At 46.2% G+C, this 16253-nt stretch overlaps 1 protein-coding gene across 5 annotated transcripts in view; it reads right to left on the reverse strand.

Moving 5' to 3' along the window:
- FAM219A (family with sequence similarity 219 member A) overlaps positions 1 to 16253 on the reverse strand; it is a 95161-nt gene that overhangs the window by 35977 nt on the left and 42931 nt on the right. For 4 of the 5 annotated variants that reach the window (XM_074569767.1, XM_074569770.1, XM_074569768.1 and 1 more), the window contains exon 2: positions 2857 to 2956. In XM_074569767.1, the coding sequence (XP_074425868.1) occupies positions 2857 to 2956 (100 nt within the window). Of the gene's footprint in view, positions 1 to 2856; positions 2957 to 9666; positions 9799 to 16253 lie in introns of all 5 variants that reach the window. The other variant, XM_074569766.1, reaches the window with a different exon arrangement.

Raw genomic sequence — 16253 nt, forward strand, 5'->3', positions numbered from 1 at the left:
CACTGCAGCCTCTGGAAGCAGAAGTTATATTCATGCTGGGTTGGTATTTAATTGAGCTTACTTGAACCAAGCTTCCAGCAAGCACATATGACAGATTTACATATGAATCTTCACAGAGTGAAAAAGTGACATTTATCAACCTTCCATCAGACCATTTGACATTTGAACAATTGATTCTGATTTAACAGTGAAAAATGCCACTCTCCATATGGAAAACTTGCAACGGGATTAAAATCCTAGTTGCTACCATCCCAAACAATGGTGTCTGCCAGTAAAGCTATTGAACATTTATGTACTACCTTAACTTCGTCTAGTCTTAAAGAGATTAAAACCCCAATCCAAATCCTAACAAGTTTAATGCAGAAGAGAAAAAAAAGTCTAGCTGGCGGAACAAGGGCCAGAGCTGGGAGACGCGAGCTATTAAACTCTTTGAAAATTGTAAAGGCTGGGCAGATTTTAAGAATAACAGGAGTGGGAGCTGATGTGGACTGAAGGCATGTTACACTGGCTACAGGCAATACCGGTAGTCTCCTTTTGCCGCAGGCAACCTAGAGCTGATCTGGGGATGGCTAAGAGTAGACAGTCAATCCAAATGCCACAAAGTATGTGTTCACCTAATTAAAGAGGCACGTTGTTTCCACCTGCAGAGAGAGGTGTTTGAGCAGACTCCTTGCTGGAGACAGGGCAGGAAGATGCTTGTCAGCTTTGCAAGACAATTCCTCTTAAGCAGGTAGGTTTCACCCACTATTACCTTCATAAGCTCACTGTGGTCAGCACTGAGTATTCACTGGGCAGGAGCACTAGCTGGAAAGGGTGTCCTGGCAATGGTATACCTCTACCTACTGTAAAAACTGTTCAGACTCTTCCAGTACCTCCCTTTGCCTCTGTACCGATGGATAGCAGCATTCAGCAGGGCCTAATGAAATAACATTTTCCCTGTGTGGGAAAGCAGAAGTTCTGGCAGAAAGTCTAATCATTCTGTTGTATCTGGTCCTTGTAAAAAAGCTGGTAAGCTCTGCAGAAGTGTGACTATGGTGAATTTTCATGTATTAGTCTATTTTAATAGTTACCTTGTGATCAACTAATGCTTCCTCAGTCATCTCTAGTTGGTAAATTCCAGTTTATAGCAAACTATGTTTCTCCTGTCATATTTTTCCCATTTCTATTATTCCATTTTTCTTGTTTTTTCCCTATGGTACTTCTGAGTCTTTGTTGTACTGACGTCTTCCAAATACGCTATGACTAAATTTTCTCTGCCCACTCCTGCTTTTTGTGTCAAAGTCATTAATGAACATATAAATGAAATGACTGTTGGAGAACTCCATTAGCAATGTCCTTTCTTCCAATACTTTCTCCTTCAACACTACCTGACGTGTTTTGAGTTCCTGGGTTTCTCAATCTACTGGCTTTGCTTAAGCACGTAGTTTATAAAACTGAGGTTTGTTACAGATCTACTTCAAATTATCTTTTCATTTAATTTGCATAAACTTGTTATCTCTGAATCCGAATTTATTTCCTATGACCAGATCTCCTATTATGTCCTCATGACTTACCAAAGCCAAGTCTAAACCAGCATAATTTCCTGTCACGTTAGCGAATCTCTGCAGGATATTTTTATTACCTAGAAATGCAAGAATATCTCAGACCTACCAACAATAGTATCAATTGCTCTCCAACCTGACTCCTGATGTTAAATTGTCCAAAACAACTACTGCAGTAGTAATTATCTCTCTAATAACATTACAGAACTCTCTTGGCAGTGAAAAAGGATCCTGGTGGCATATGGCATGCTGGCAATGATAATCTTTTACCAAACTGTGAGCTGTGCTGTCACTAACACACACTGCTGCTCCCTGCGTTTTCCTGAAAAGCGGACACTGGTTTGGGAGTATTCATGACTGCGACTGCAGGACAGATCTACTGTCCCGATGCACCTGCTCATATCCTGTATCAGCAGCTCAAGGTCCTCCATGTCGCTGCATAATCCTGCTGTGTTTGCATATCCTACTTCCTGTCTTCTCCTTCCTAGTCACCCTTTCAGCAAGATCTCGCCTATTCAACTACTTTCTTTTCCTTTGCCGCCTATGGGTCTACTCTGTGACATTCCTTTCTGCGCTGCTATGACCAGATTTGTCTGATTATTCAATTTAGCACATACGCAGGCAAAGCCCTGGGACTTCACAAGCGCTCCCCACTCTTTCCTCTGAACAAAAAGAACAAAAGTTCTTTTGACTTGTCCTTCATCAGGTTCTTGAGGCTGTGTGGCACAACAGTGGCTTAAGTTTTGAAGGCAGGACAGCCATGTGTGGATTGCTGTCCTCTTGTAAGCAGTGTATTGTACTAACTGGATGATTCTGCTTCCAGAATTTAAAGAATATTGCCCAGAAATAGCACAAGTATTTGTATGTGAACCTTTACAGACCTACATGCCCTCCATCTCACAGTAACACAGCTCTACCTTTTCCTGGTAGTGGCCCAAGTCTCTGATCCTTTCTCTTTTGTTTGCAATTATTGTGTCTTCTTTTCACAGTCCCTCTATATTATCTTCACTCTTTATCTGGCCAAGCCTTGATCTTTTATCTTAGCTTGATAAAAATCTGTAGGTTTAAAAAGCTACGCCTTCCTTTCAAGGCATAGCTTGCTTCCTCTACCACAGCCCAAGATATGGGGTCTTACGTGCTTGTAGGTCAGTTCCCTCAGCAGCGGAATCACAATGATAAAACTGCTCTGCGAGTCGTTTGAGCCGGGTGGTATGCTCAGCTGCGAGCATTGGAACCTGCATGTGAGCCCACGAGCACCTCACCGTACTTCAGACCTGGGATTCAGCCTTTTCGCTCTCCGTCAGCAAAGACTCACCTAATTTCACTTGAAGTGGGGACGGCTTATAGTTCATGGCTACAGTCTCTCCCTCTCTCGTATCGCAATCTCTGTCCGAAATAGATGCAGCTGTTGGATCCTGTTAAGAAAGAAAAGAAAACAAAACAGAATGGTTTAGCTAAAAATTATGCAGTCTCCGCTTTAACTGGCTGTTAGACGAGTCCATTCCCACCCGCATTCAGAGGGAGGAGAGAACACGTCGGTGTTTTGAATGGCTGAAACCCAGGGGCAAACCACAGAACTTTGGAAGCACGTTTAGTATGCTAAAAGCACCTCTGGAAACGCCAGATTTCAACATCAGACTTATATGATGGATGATTCTGGGAATATAATGTGGAGGGTGGGTCATCAGTTCAAATTCAGCCTAGGCTGGCAGTAGTCCCAAACCATTTTCATGTGATGACTCTTTGGGGTGTTGTATGAAATGCATTTACAGCTTCAGTCGCGTTCCGAGTGGACCAGTCAACCTCATGATTAAAACTAAGAAGCTCATGACCACCTGTGCGGAAGGACAGCTCAGAAAGAGCAAGGACTGAATGAGTAGGAGAATTCAATCGCTGGCTCCTCTTGGGAGTGGGATGAAGAAGTCTGCATGTCCCATGCTGGACCTATTTTGTGGCTAACCGGAAAGATTTAATTTCAGTATCTGTCAGCACAGCACCTTTCACTGTCACTGAAATCCCCCCAAAAACCAAAGCTCCCCAAACACAGAGTCCACTCTATCATGCCTACCTGCAGACAACCTCATCCAGGTAGTGTTGTACTTTATAGTACAGCACATCAAAGTATTCAGAGAGGGAAAAAACACCAATTCAGGCAGTTCTACCACTGCTAAAAATATGTAAAGTCTTTTCACAAACCTGCTGGAACTATCTCTACTTATCACCATCGTGAAAATTAAAATCAGTTTTCAAACATGTTCACTTCTTCCCACCTAGAAGCTAGAAACTAAATTGAACATGCACATATATATACACATATACGTGCATGTAAATTTGGATTTATAACAGGTAGAGCTGCACACCGAAAATAAACACCCAATATTAGGTCCAATATCTGAAGAAACCATCACTTTTTAAGAAATGAAACAAAATATCACAAACTAAAAACTAGAAAATACCATTCCAAACTGGTGAATTGCTACTGCCCGTTTCTCATTTTCTGGAGTCTGCATTTTGTACACAGTTCCTTATAAAAATGCAACACATCATTTCGCACTGAGACCTGTATGCAAGGCAGAGTCACTGAGTTTCAAAGCAAGGTACCATCGCTCTTTGCTCTCAGTAAAAAAATCACTCGGTGAGCCACTGTCCCCTCCTCCCCAGTGCCTGCCTTCTTTCTGCAGTGCACATTAGCTCTTTTTAATACACTGTGCTTGTGAGATAAAATGTGATTCTTGAATTAGGCTCTCTCTTCATAGAAACCAGCCAAATTACATATGTAGGGTTATAATGTTTCATCAAAATTCTGCTCCTTTGCACTACCCAGTAGACTCTGACAGTACTTAAAATGGATGGTGCTTACAAGACTTTGCATTCAACAACATTAAATAGATAATGCTGAACCATATGCGATTTCTTTATTCTAATGCAGTCACTGCTGCACTTTTCCTCTAATGCAGCAGTTTAATGACTGGTTAAAAAAAAAGGTTAGAGCAGGTTGCAAACAAGCAAGCCAGTCTCCAGGAGAACACAGGCATAAATGATGAATCACATATATTTTAGGTTAAAAATCCTACTTTAATAACCACAGTAAATGACAAAATACAGCAGCTGAATAGCAAAAATACAGCAGCTGAAATTAAATGAAGCTAAAAGTGAAGTGTTACATGGAAGAAAAACAATTCCAACTTTACAAATTAAAATGATGAGCTGTAGCTAGCTACTGTTGCTCAAGGAAGAGATCTCAGATGACAGGTCCATCAAATGACCACCTAGACAAACCAGGACTCTTCAGCCATGGAGAGACAATGGATGGGAGCTCTGGGAGAGTCCTGAGTGTGGTGAGAAGGTGAATAGGGATCAACTATCTCTTATTTTCTATAAGCATGGGGTATCAAGTGGCAGTTAAACATGCAGCAGCTGGAAACAAACTCTATACAGCAGATGATGTGCTGCTGTGGATGCTAAAACAGGCTCAGGAAAGGGTGAGAAAAATGCGTGGAAGGAATATCCATCAAATCCAAAAGCAGTGCTTCTGTCTCAGGCTGCACCCAGGCACAGATTGCTGGAGGAGGGGAACCTGGGAGGCATCATTGCGGGCTCACCCTGTCCCTGACCTCTTGGGGACACAACACAGGGGTAGGTGAGACCTTTAATCTCACTTGAAATAGACATCCTTATTTTCTGTGTCAGAACCTATTCTGTGATCGCAACCGAAGACCGGTTCTCGTGGTATCCTTGTAACATGGGATTTGTCTCCAACACAGCTTGTTGAAGGGCCTAGACCAGAATCCAGGCTGTAGGAACGGATATTCATGGGAATGGCCAGATCATACAAAGGGCATTGCTGTCTCCCAGACATGCTAGAACCTCTCCAAGCGGGATGTGTAAGGTGGTAAGTGGTATCACCTGAGTCCAGGCTTCCTGGATAAGAATCTTTTCTTTGGATGAGAATCTTTTCTCTGGCAGTCTAGGAAAAGTCAGGATACACATGGTTTTAAGGAGCATGACTCCAAGAGCTGGATGCTTCCTAGTGCTACTGAACACAAACAAGTCCTTGGACCCCCATGCAGAAAGGCATGGGAGTAGGCTTATTATGGTAAAGGATGTGGTGCAATGGCCACATACTGCCTCCTGTGCTGGTGTGTCCAGCATAGAGGCACGTGAGCTCACAGACAGAAGTTCACATGGCAGAGAAAGGGCCTGGCCACCTGGACCAGCTCAGGCTCACATTGTTAAAATTATGCTTAAACTCTTTAAATCAAAATCAGCCCTTACTTTTCTTGGAAGCTGACGTCCTGACAGTAGCTTTTCCTTGTGGGTAACCTGCCAGTGACATTAGACATCCATTTGCATGAACAGAGGGAGGGGAAAAATGTTCTGAGGTGCCTTTGAGGATTCCGACTCTGGTTCTGTACTAGAGGACTAAGCTGGAGCAATCTCAAAGCTGGGTTCTACACTAAATAAATGGAAAAGTCTTCCTAGACCTCCAAAGAAAACAAAGACAATTTTCAAAGAGTGATTCATTCCATCCTGTCTTAGATGCTCATCTTAAAAGGAGATGAATCCATCCCTGGAGATGTGTCTCCCTCCCCCGACTGGCTATAGAGGAGGCCTGGCAACTGGTGGAGACTGCACCCCTGCCTCTGACACTGGAGGTGAGAATGATGAAGGACACAGCAGCAGAGTCCATAACAATGCCAGCCCACACCAGGAATTCATCTCCAAGGTTTGGAATGACAATTTTCCGCCCCAGCAGCATGGCACCTCTACAGCAGAACTTCAGGGGAACATCTTATGGCTGCACAGCAGACCCATGAATTGCACACAGGGACCACCAAGCACCAGCAGAGTCTGGACGACCACTGCTGCATGCACAGGCCTGGTCCGCTCCTTCCAGAGAGTAAAATGGATCCAAAAGGAAACCGAGCTGAGCCAGAGACCACATCCCTAGTGCCAGAGGGTGTCTATTCCTGGCCTAGGAGTGCCAAAGCACTGTCGTATTTCCCATCCATTCCTCCATATACACTCTGCAGGAACGCACCGGACTCCATAGTAACAACCCCGTTTGGGAGAACGACAGCATTCCCACGGCAGCTCGGCTGGAGCTGCCTCTTTGCACGAACACACTTTGCTTCCATGCATACTGAATGGGTGCATTTCTCTCTCTGCAGCTCACCCACCCAGAGAAACATTTACGTGACTAATTAGCCTTCAGCTTGTGAATGCCTACTAGCACACTGAGACTCACCGTGGGCTTTTGCTATTGGAATTCACTTGGAGATTTTGCCCCTTTTTGCAAGCCTCCCTAAACCGATGCATTCAGCTCTGACCCCAACGTCAAAATCTCAGCTCCCTGGTGTGACCGGTCCCTGGCCAGATGACGTGATTTCTCTCTGCTCGCTGAGGGGAACACAACACTCCCAATCAAAAGGCAAGTGCTGAGATGTGGCTGCAGCGGTTCTAAACAGCTATGGGAATTTAACACATTTAAGGGCTTTTTTTTTCCCTGAGGCCTCCTTATGTCTTCATTCCTAAGGAAAAAATACATTCAATCAGGCCATTGCATGAATGTTTGGCTGGGGCCAGAGTTTAATCAAAGTTTTCTCCCCACATGCTCACAGCTTTATTGGGCATGCACAATCACAGCATTCAAATGGTGGGGCAGTTCCTTACTAGTTTGTTTTTTTTTTTTCCTACAGGCTCAACACAATGGACCTTCAAAACTGCCCTCCTGCTAAGTGCAGCCACGTCCTACAATGTGTACCATGTGCCATTTATGAACATCAGGAATTAGTTCCAGTGAACCTTCATGGACCAGGAGTGCTGTGAATCCTCAGTATGCAGGAGCACAGGCCGAAGCTGAATCCACTTTAAACTGAAATCAGGGGCTTAAGAAAGGTGGCATGCAGAGCAGGGTTTTTATTCTCTCTCTTTTTTTAAATCCCCCCTTTCCTTTCTGCAGTACTTGGCAAGAAACACAACATCTGCCGTAATGCACTAGGTCAATAGCCTTTTCACCCTTATCATCTACCTCACCCAGTAACCCACACCGACTATGGGGGGGAAATGGCCCCAAACAGCCAGCAAACCTCGCAGTTACACCCTGAGCAATGGAGCTGGGTGCAGCGCCTTGGAAAATGCAGCTTCTTTTGCTTTCCTTCACAGCCACGACTTCTGACATCTTGCAAGCCTAACAAGCCTCTGCTTTCCACCCTGCAAATCCTCTGGGACTCCAGTGCGTGTGGAAGGGAACGGGCACACGTGGCTTCTGTGGCCTTCAGCTGCCCCTTAAAAACATTGCTGGAAACTGCAATGTCTCTCTCTGCCCACCCTTCCCAATCCTAAAAACCAGTCCTTTTTGCAGCCTTAAGAAAATGTTCTCCACTGTGCTGTCTGTGGGAAATTCTATGATCATTAATGCAGCTCTATTTTTTTGATAAGAGCAGAAGGACCCTTACCCTCTAATCTCAAGGAAAGACCCAATATACAGGGCTTCACCCACCACTTCACGGTTCAGAGGCTTTGGTCTGATCATCATCAGCCGAATCACTATGAGCTGGCTGCCGAGGAGTATCATCCAGCTACCTTTGTCTCTCTCCTGTACCAACTGATGATGTCCTGGCTGTCTTCTGTCCAACTTCAAGATGCTGGAGGTCTCGGTACCGACACTGGTGTGACAACCTAAGAGCGAGCACTCGCAGCTCAGCAGGCTCCTGCTTTCTGAAGCTGCCCATGTGGATCACACACTGCAAACAAATGCTAACAAGAAAGGACGAGCCTAAGCGTTTTGCTTCTTTTCCACATCAAACATTGAGTCTGGAAAATTTAATATATGTTCTGAGTGAGCAAAAAAACCCAGTGAGAAATGACAGGTACCCCAAACACAGGAGGTACATTGGGGTCACCAAGAAGTTTCTATCATTCCCATGTTGTCATCCCAAACTCTCAGGCTAGAACATTGCTCCTGCTAATAAATATTTATGCCTTCAGCCTCTCTGCCCTGGGAACAGAAAATCCTGTGCTGTTTGCAGATCCGCTCTGCCTCAAGCTCTACCGCACCAGGTCATCCTGAGAAACACAGCTGTAGGCAGCAGGCTCCTGGGGAGGGGACTCCGACGTGCATGGGTCGGTGTGTAAAAGCACCATATCACAGTGTGTGGGACAACAGACCTCTGCAGCCTCCAGGTACCACTACAACATAGACGCAACATATCCATGAACACAAAGTGCTTAAAAAAACCCACCGGGAACAAAACCACTGGCAGCCAAGACATACACAGTCTGTCTATGTGAGAAATGTCACAAAAGGAGAGGCTTAAAGGCTGTGAGATTTATAGCAGATCAAGATGAATCCACCATAGAGATGAACAATGGTCAGAAACAGCATGTTCAGCAAGAGAAAGGAATGCGTCACGGGGGATGTATGGCAGGAATGGAACCTGCAAACCTCACAAAAGACTCTCTCATGCTCTCCTCCACATCCCTCAGGCTTCGGCTTAAACATACAGTTTCGGAGTCCATTATTTCAAGGAAGATGTAATCCCCTCAGCAATTCTACAGATAAAAGCTGGAAGCTACAACCATCCAGGAACACTGGAAGAATGGGGTTGTTCAGAGAAAAAAGGTGAAGACTAAGGAGGGATACAATAGCTGTCTTCAGATACCAAAAGGGCTGTCACAGAGAAAAAGGGAGTAATTTTTTTTTCATCTTTCTGATCACCAGAATAAGAAACGATTACCTTAAATTGCAGCAGTGTTGTAAGGAAATATCAGAGAAAACTGCAGAGGTAAGGCTAAGGAGCTGTGCATTTGCCTGATAAAGTTGTGGAAGTGCTGTTCTAAGCCCAAGTTAGAAACCGATTTGTCGCACAGAAAGTCAAGAGCTGATCCGCCTTTGGGGCAGCCTGGTCTGGATTTGGTGCAAGCTAAGATCCCTGATCTTTTAGGTCCTTTGCCCCCAACTGTCTTAGGAGGAGAGGAGCCAGCTTCTAAGCCAGACTCATTTAGGCAGAACACCAGGTTATCCCGGGAGCGAGAGGTTCTCCAAACCCACTGCCAAGGACCATGGCTGGCCTTCACCTTCTCTCTGTGAGCTGAAGAAACCCATCATTTTTCTAAGTCTTACATGTTGAAGGAACTGCAGAATCACACGGTGACCAGAGCAGAAGGCTCTCAGGAAGATGTGGTTGACGCTTTTCATCAACATGTGCGTGCTGCTGAATCCAGAGCACTAACTGCTCATCTCAGCATCACCACCCTGTAACAAAGTGAAAATAGATGGCATTTTGGTGACACAGCAACTGATGCACTGAAATACATCCTGATAGCTACTGACTCAGTTTCAACAAAGCAATAAACAGCAACTGTTTATTGACTTTCCACTAGCGCTGCCAATACACCAGTTACAACACTGCTGTTTTTCTTTTCTGAGCAACTGCTGAACGGATCTTATTTAACAGCAACAAATTAGGCCCGCAATACCCACTACAAGATCCAGATTTTGAACCTAATTCACTTATAATTGTAAGAAAAACTGGTATCTGAAGCCATTTTTTTCACCAACTGAAAATCCAGCAGTGTTGATACTGCTGCATGAATAAAACTTCAAAATGTATTAATTAAATTGAACCAGAGCGTCACCAAAACAACTTTTTACTGTGTACACCTGCCGCCAGAGGAGCTCAGCTCACTGGCAGGAGTTCAGCTCTCGGCTTCATCTCAAATGTGGGCAGAAAAGAAGTGCCCGTCTGCCCAGTGTGTGCCCCTGGGCTTGGGCGAAATGCTCCCTTGGAGCCCCGGCCACGGAGAGTCTGCCCCACTGCCGCACTCAAGCTGAACAAAATGCAGCAAACTGCAAGGCGTAAGCTGTGGCGAGGGAACAAGAGGTTTCAGAGTTCTGTTTTCCTAATCAAAAATGACATTTGCAGCACAGGGAAGAAAGTATCTTTTTTTAGATGACGATGTATGACTAATCCTGGGAGTCTACGGTAACAGAGGAAGCACCAATGCAGTAAGTAGACCAAATACTTTGGGAAAGCAACTGAGGGCAAGGAAGAAAAATGGGAGTAATTACATGATTGCTGTTAGATTTGCCTCCAAGAAACCAGCAGCACAAGCAGCCCCCGGTCCTTCCCTTTCAATCATGATAGAGTATATTTAACACCGTATTTCCCTCCAGGCTCTTCTCACGCACATAAGCTATCACTATTACCACATGCATTTATAGGTTTGGTATCTTGTGCTAACTCTACACGGCTTAAATTGGATCATTAACATTGCAAATTAGAGAAACGCCACACTGCGGTCCCCACTGCCTGCAGCACTTGCGAAGTGGCTGGCATGCAATAATTATTTAAAAATGGCTATTAACTGAGGTATGTTCTCAGGATGCTTCAATGCCAAAACATTTCCTTCCCCGCAAAGGTTATATACATGAGGATATTACACCTTTCCTTCTGTACTCTGATCATACAGCCACAACTCTGAGGTGCAACATGAGACATGGGAGTACTTAAGGCAATAAAGCATCAGGTATTCCCTTGGTGGCTATTATAACAGTTTGACAACTGGCATCTCACAAACCCCCAAACAACTTCACAACTGCTCTTTAAACTTGCACTCATGAGGGACGATACCCTCAAAATGATTAAAAATGGAGGAACGTCTCAGAGCCAAGGTCATGGTGTGTTCGGAGGATGGAGGCAGGAACAGAAGCCCAGGCTCTTGGCTACATGCTGTAGCTGAATCCTATAGAAAATTGCAGTGCTGTGCACAGCCCTAGTGTTGCCCAAAAAGGACCACAGCAGGATCTTGTAGTGACTGCATTCATGCTCATTGGTTAGTGTTTAGAGCTTCTTCCAAAGGTGTGTCCCATTTTTACTCCTTCAAGGCTTTAAAGGAGCACCATCAAGAGGAAAAGTCTATTTTCAAAGAGAGAATTGAGTTTTCCACCTGAAATGAAGACAACCAGAGACTCTCACTCATGGCGGACAGGAACCTTACTTCCCACAGACAACCCCAACACCCGGAGAAACTGCCTGAGAAAGTGCAGGACAAGTGGTGCCATCACTGCTGAAATGCCACGGTTGTGGGCACATTCCGATCCTCTCCGCGCGCAACTAGGCTCTTCCAGCTGTACGTGAAAGATGAGATCAAAGTTTGCCTGAAGGAAACATTAAAAACGTTGGCTGGTTCTGGCAGATACTGCAGAAATTATATATTCTGACAAAAATGTCCTGGCACAACACAAATGACAGTAGGAGAGTTCTGTTCCAGTGATGTAAGTTCCCTCCAATGCCCTGGAGATCGGATAATCGTGGCCATGGACTGGATCCAGTGTGGCAAAAATGATGTTACTAAGCTTCCAGACCCTCTGGCTATAAGAACAATAGCAGGAAAAGCTGGGACGGCGCCACATCCATACCTTTCAACAGACCAAGGGCTCCGATCAGTGGTTCAATGTCACAGCTATTACTAGCATACCTCTGGGGCCACTCGTTCTTTTCCAGTTAGCAGTTAGGACCGTTTTTTTAAGAAAGGTGGCTGATTTTACATGTTCAACTCCTATACACGTAAGATGAATGAGGTCTTGCTGTTTGCTCCTGAATACCCCTGGCCACCTTTAATCCAATCCCTCAGATCCTTTTCTGAGCTGTTTGATTGCTTCTCCTGCTCACTCCTTCTCCAACAACCGTTTTTCATCCTGCCTTTCTCCCGCACCTAGTAAACCCCACCCCTGGCGGAGGGCAGGAGTGTCCAGCTCTGCAGGCCCTGACTGAGGTGTCAAGACAATGATGACACCCGCACAACGGACAATGCCACCCGCCGAGTGTCAGCTTGATGTCAGAGGTTTCTGGAATTAAACTGAGATGTGTGCAGACTGCAGAAGTTTTTTTCAGCCTCTGGATTCATGCTGAAGCCCCAGGATGCCCTCTCCATCGCATACCTACTTCACGTTTGCCAGACCTATTGCCTTCAACCCAAGGCAGCCTGGTCAGGGTGTGCGCTGTCTGTACAAGCTGAGTTTGTACACCTGCACTTCACTCAGCCTGCACTCACAACCAAGGGCGTGGATGGATCTTGTAAGTGCTTTCAGTAAGGAGAGGCATCACTGCATCTCCCTTTAGGTACTCACCCAAAAGTGAGTCTCAGGAAAGAGTTAAAGTCACCAGCATAGAAAACTCAAGGACTCAGCACCCTGCTTTCTAGGGAAGCTGAAGATCTGGGAATGCTGCATAGCATATGCAGTCAGGATGATGAGGGAAAAGCAAATTCATCCCAGAACTCTGGCCCCAGGAAGAAGGGATGCTGAGAAAATCGAGGAAAGGAGACAGGCTGTAACCAGGACCCAAACAAAGCTATGAAGAAGAACTGTGGGGACCCACCACTCCATGACGGAGGTTTCCAGAGATTTCTCAGGAATAATAATAGATGCCCAGTGGTATTCAAAGCTCTTTAAAAAATTTTAAAACATAGACCCTTCCAACACAACCCAACAGAGGAGCAGCTGCCCAAGGCTCACGCACCAAACGTATCTGTCACCCAGCAGACAGGTGGTGATCTCAGCGGTGGACACTGGCTTAGCCTGCATGGAGCAGGGAACTCTGCAACAACCCACGCTTTCATACCCACCCTCCTGACCCCACAACTCAGGCTGATGGGTTCAGCCAGGATTTGCATGGGTAACACTAACGGCTTCAAGAGGGCAGCACCGGGCAAGCAGGACTGCTCTCGTCCTCACCTCGCCATGCTCAGCATGGCCACCAGTTGAAGGTATTCAGCACGCTGCCGTGAGCACAGCCTGAGAAGCCACTTGCCATCCTGCAAAGGTGGATCCCAGAATTAAAACCGTGCCATTTTCTCTCCACTACACAGAGAAAACAAAGCTACCTTGCTGACTGCTCAGCAGCCCTTTTCTCTTCAGCGCAACGCTCTCAACTTGTCCCAAGAGACGGAGAGCTCAGTCATCAGATTTCCATATTTATAAGGAGAGAGTTTCTGTTTAGCCAAGCTCGTGACGGAAATAACCCTGCAAACAGCAGCCGGAGCAGCAGCATGGCAAACACATCTGAGGGGCGGGGACGCGAAAGCCGAGGGGGATCTCAAGTCGCTCCCTACCTTGGCATGGTTTTCCAGCCTTGTGCAAGAAACTGTGAGGGCACAAATCATTTCAGCTTCTAAAATAGAAGCTCGCCTCACCCCCGCCCCCCACGCCTGCATCTCCGTGACTAATTAGCATCCGGAGGGATACAGATTCTCTTCTGATAAGGCGTTGTTTGGCTCCCTTCTCCCCTGATACATTTGTATTAGAAATATCCTCATTATGTGACTAATCAGGGAAGCCGAGACGAAGGCACAGGAGCCGACTTAAAGGGAAAGCGCTGATTTTTATAAACGTGGCTTACAAATTATAATGCCTCCAAAGGGCAGGGATGCTTCTACCCCTCTTGATCCTGACAAAAAAGTTCAAAATTGAGGTCCCTGAAGAAAAACCTATTTTTATTCCCAGAAGTGGCGGTTTTTATGGTCTCCCATATTTGCTAAGCTTGCTCCAATTCCCTCGATTATTGCAGGGTTTACGCAGTTCATGCACTGCAAAGGTCCTGGAGAGGCTGCCAGCCCCACGCTGCCTGCTGCGGCTGGGCTCAGCGAGGTGTCCGACAGCCCCAGCGCTGCCAGATGCTGCGGATGGGAAGTGACAAGCCTGGTTAGAGTTTTACCACGTTGAGCTTAAAAGTCAGCAGCACACAAAATGCCAACTGCACTCCTAGCCGTCCCTCGAGAGGATCTGAAGATATTTAGCCCTGTTATCTTTCACATAGCGCAGCGGGCTGAGCAAAGACCAGAGCATACCTTAAATATTGAGGAAAACTGGTCTTGACAGGAGCTGTCTGAAATAAAGGCAAGCAGACACCATTTAGTGGCACAAGGAGAGCGTTTTCAAAGGAGAATTTCTTTCCCTTCCGTGCTCCCTGCAATGGAGCTGGTCTCCATCCGGCTCCAGCTTGTGTCCTCAGCATCCTGTTGACAGCATCAAAAAGAGATATCAGGCCAGACGGCTTCCGCCTCGCTTCTCCTTTGAAGGCAGCCCCTTTATCAGCCAAAATCAAGCCATCTGTGCCCGGCCCCCTTCGAGGAGCCGCAGCAGATTGCAGAGCACAGGAGGATGGATGCACCGCACGAGGTGGGAACAGGAGGTCGAGGGAGCTCACTGAATGCACAAAAAGCCAAACCAGATCCCTGGTTGAGCTGGGAAGGGAGATGAAAGGATCACCACGGCACCAGCGCTCCCTGGGACAGGCTCAGGCACACGCATGTTAGCTCTCATTCTTTATTCAGCTTCTGCTGGGCTGCTGCTCCTTCTGTTGCAGGGACATGGACCAGCCCCAAAGCCCTGCACCGGGGCTCCCGGGGCCTTGCTGGAAGGCAGACTGCTGTGAGCCATGGCGGGACTTGCTTGCTTTGCTCGCTGAGTGTGACTGAGAGGTTTTTTTCATTTGCCAAACGCCTACTCTTTGGGTTGAAATTTTGCACTCTGGACATTTATTTCAGTCTGATTTGAAATATATATAATTATATATATATTAAAAATACATTTTTTTTTCATTGGGGTGGGGTGCTGGGAACACATTTTGCCACCCTGAGCCCTCCCCTCTAAGTGATATCCCTCTCAGCATCTGCACTCTGAGCCTGAGGCTGATGAGGGCTGGGGACTGTCAGGGGACGAGCAGGGAGGGAAGGCAGGATCTGCCAGGACGACTAGGGCTCGCTGGAGAAGGGCATGGGGGAACAGACTTGGACGGGTAGCCAGGAGGGGAAATAGGAATGGCTGAAAGACGTTCCTAGAAGAACAAGTACAAGAAGATAAGGAAGAGACAGGACAGGGATAGTGAAAAGTGGTCAGGGTTAAAAGCAATAGTGGACATAGCTGTCAGATACCTGCGACACAATGCACCTCCGTTCTCTGCCAGGACTAGTGCACATGAAGGGCAATGGCCGACCCTTGCTGGTACTTCCCCAGCTGGTCCCAGACTACCATTGAGTGAAGCTCCAGAAGCATTCTTGCAATGAAGATAAATCAATAGGATTCAGGAACCTAACTGTCTGAACCCAGCTGAGGATGGTGGCACAGAGCTATGTGCTCAGATCACCCGAAGCCACACTGGTGCTGCTGTGCCACACCACACTGGGGCTTCCTTATAGTCCATTCTCCTCAGCTAAAACTGCAGGGAACAGACATTAGAGAAAAAAAACCAAACAAAATAGCACGGCTGGTTTGCTGAGCTCTCAAATACAGTTACTGCAGCCTAATTTGAGCCCCTGCAAACCTATGTGCTACAAAATAGTCTTTAATGACATACTCCTGTAAACCTTTTCCCTTGGTAATTGAGGAGCCAGCGAGGACCTACACTGGAGATGAATCAGGGTTACCCAAAGAAGGCACAGAAGCCCAAGCACATGATTTCTTGCAGAAGTTGCAAGTCATGTAGGGAAAGGGGAGCAGACCACACAGGAGGAAAGATGATCATGCGATAATACAACTTGGGGCTCTCATAGAGAACTGGGACCTTTACGATCTTACATGAAATGTGGCAAGTCCGTAAAAACCAGATTTCCCACAAAGGGTCACTAATAAGGTCTCCCTCCTCTGCTGGGCTCCTGGATCACAGCCCTGCTGTGTGATATGCCAAGTGCTTACAAATGCTATCAAAA

The sequence above is a fragment of the Larus michahellis genome, chromosome Z (assembly GCF_964199755.1).
Source record: "Larus michahellis chromosome Z, bLarMic1.1, whole genome shotgun sequence".
Lineage (NCBI taxonomy): Eukaryota > Metazoa > Chordata > Aves > Charadriiformes > Laridae > Larus > Larus michahellis.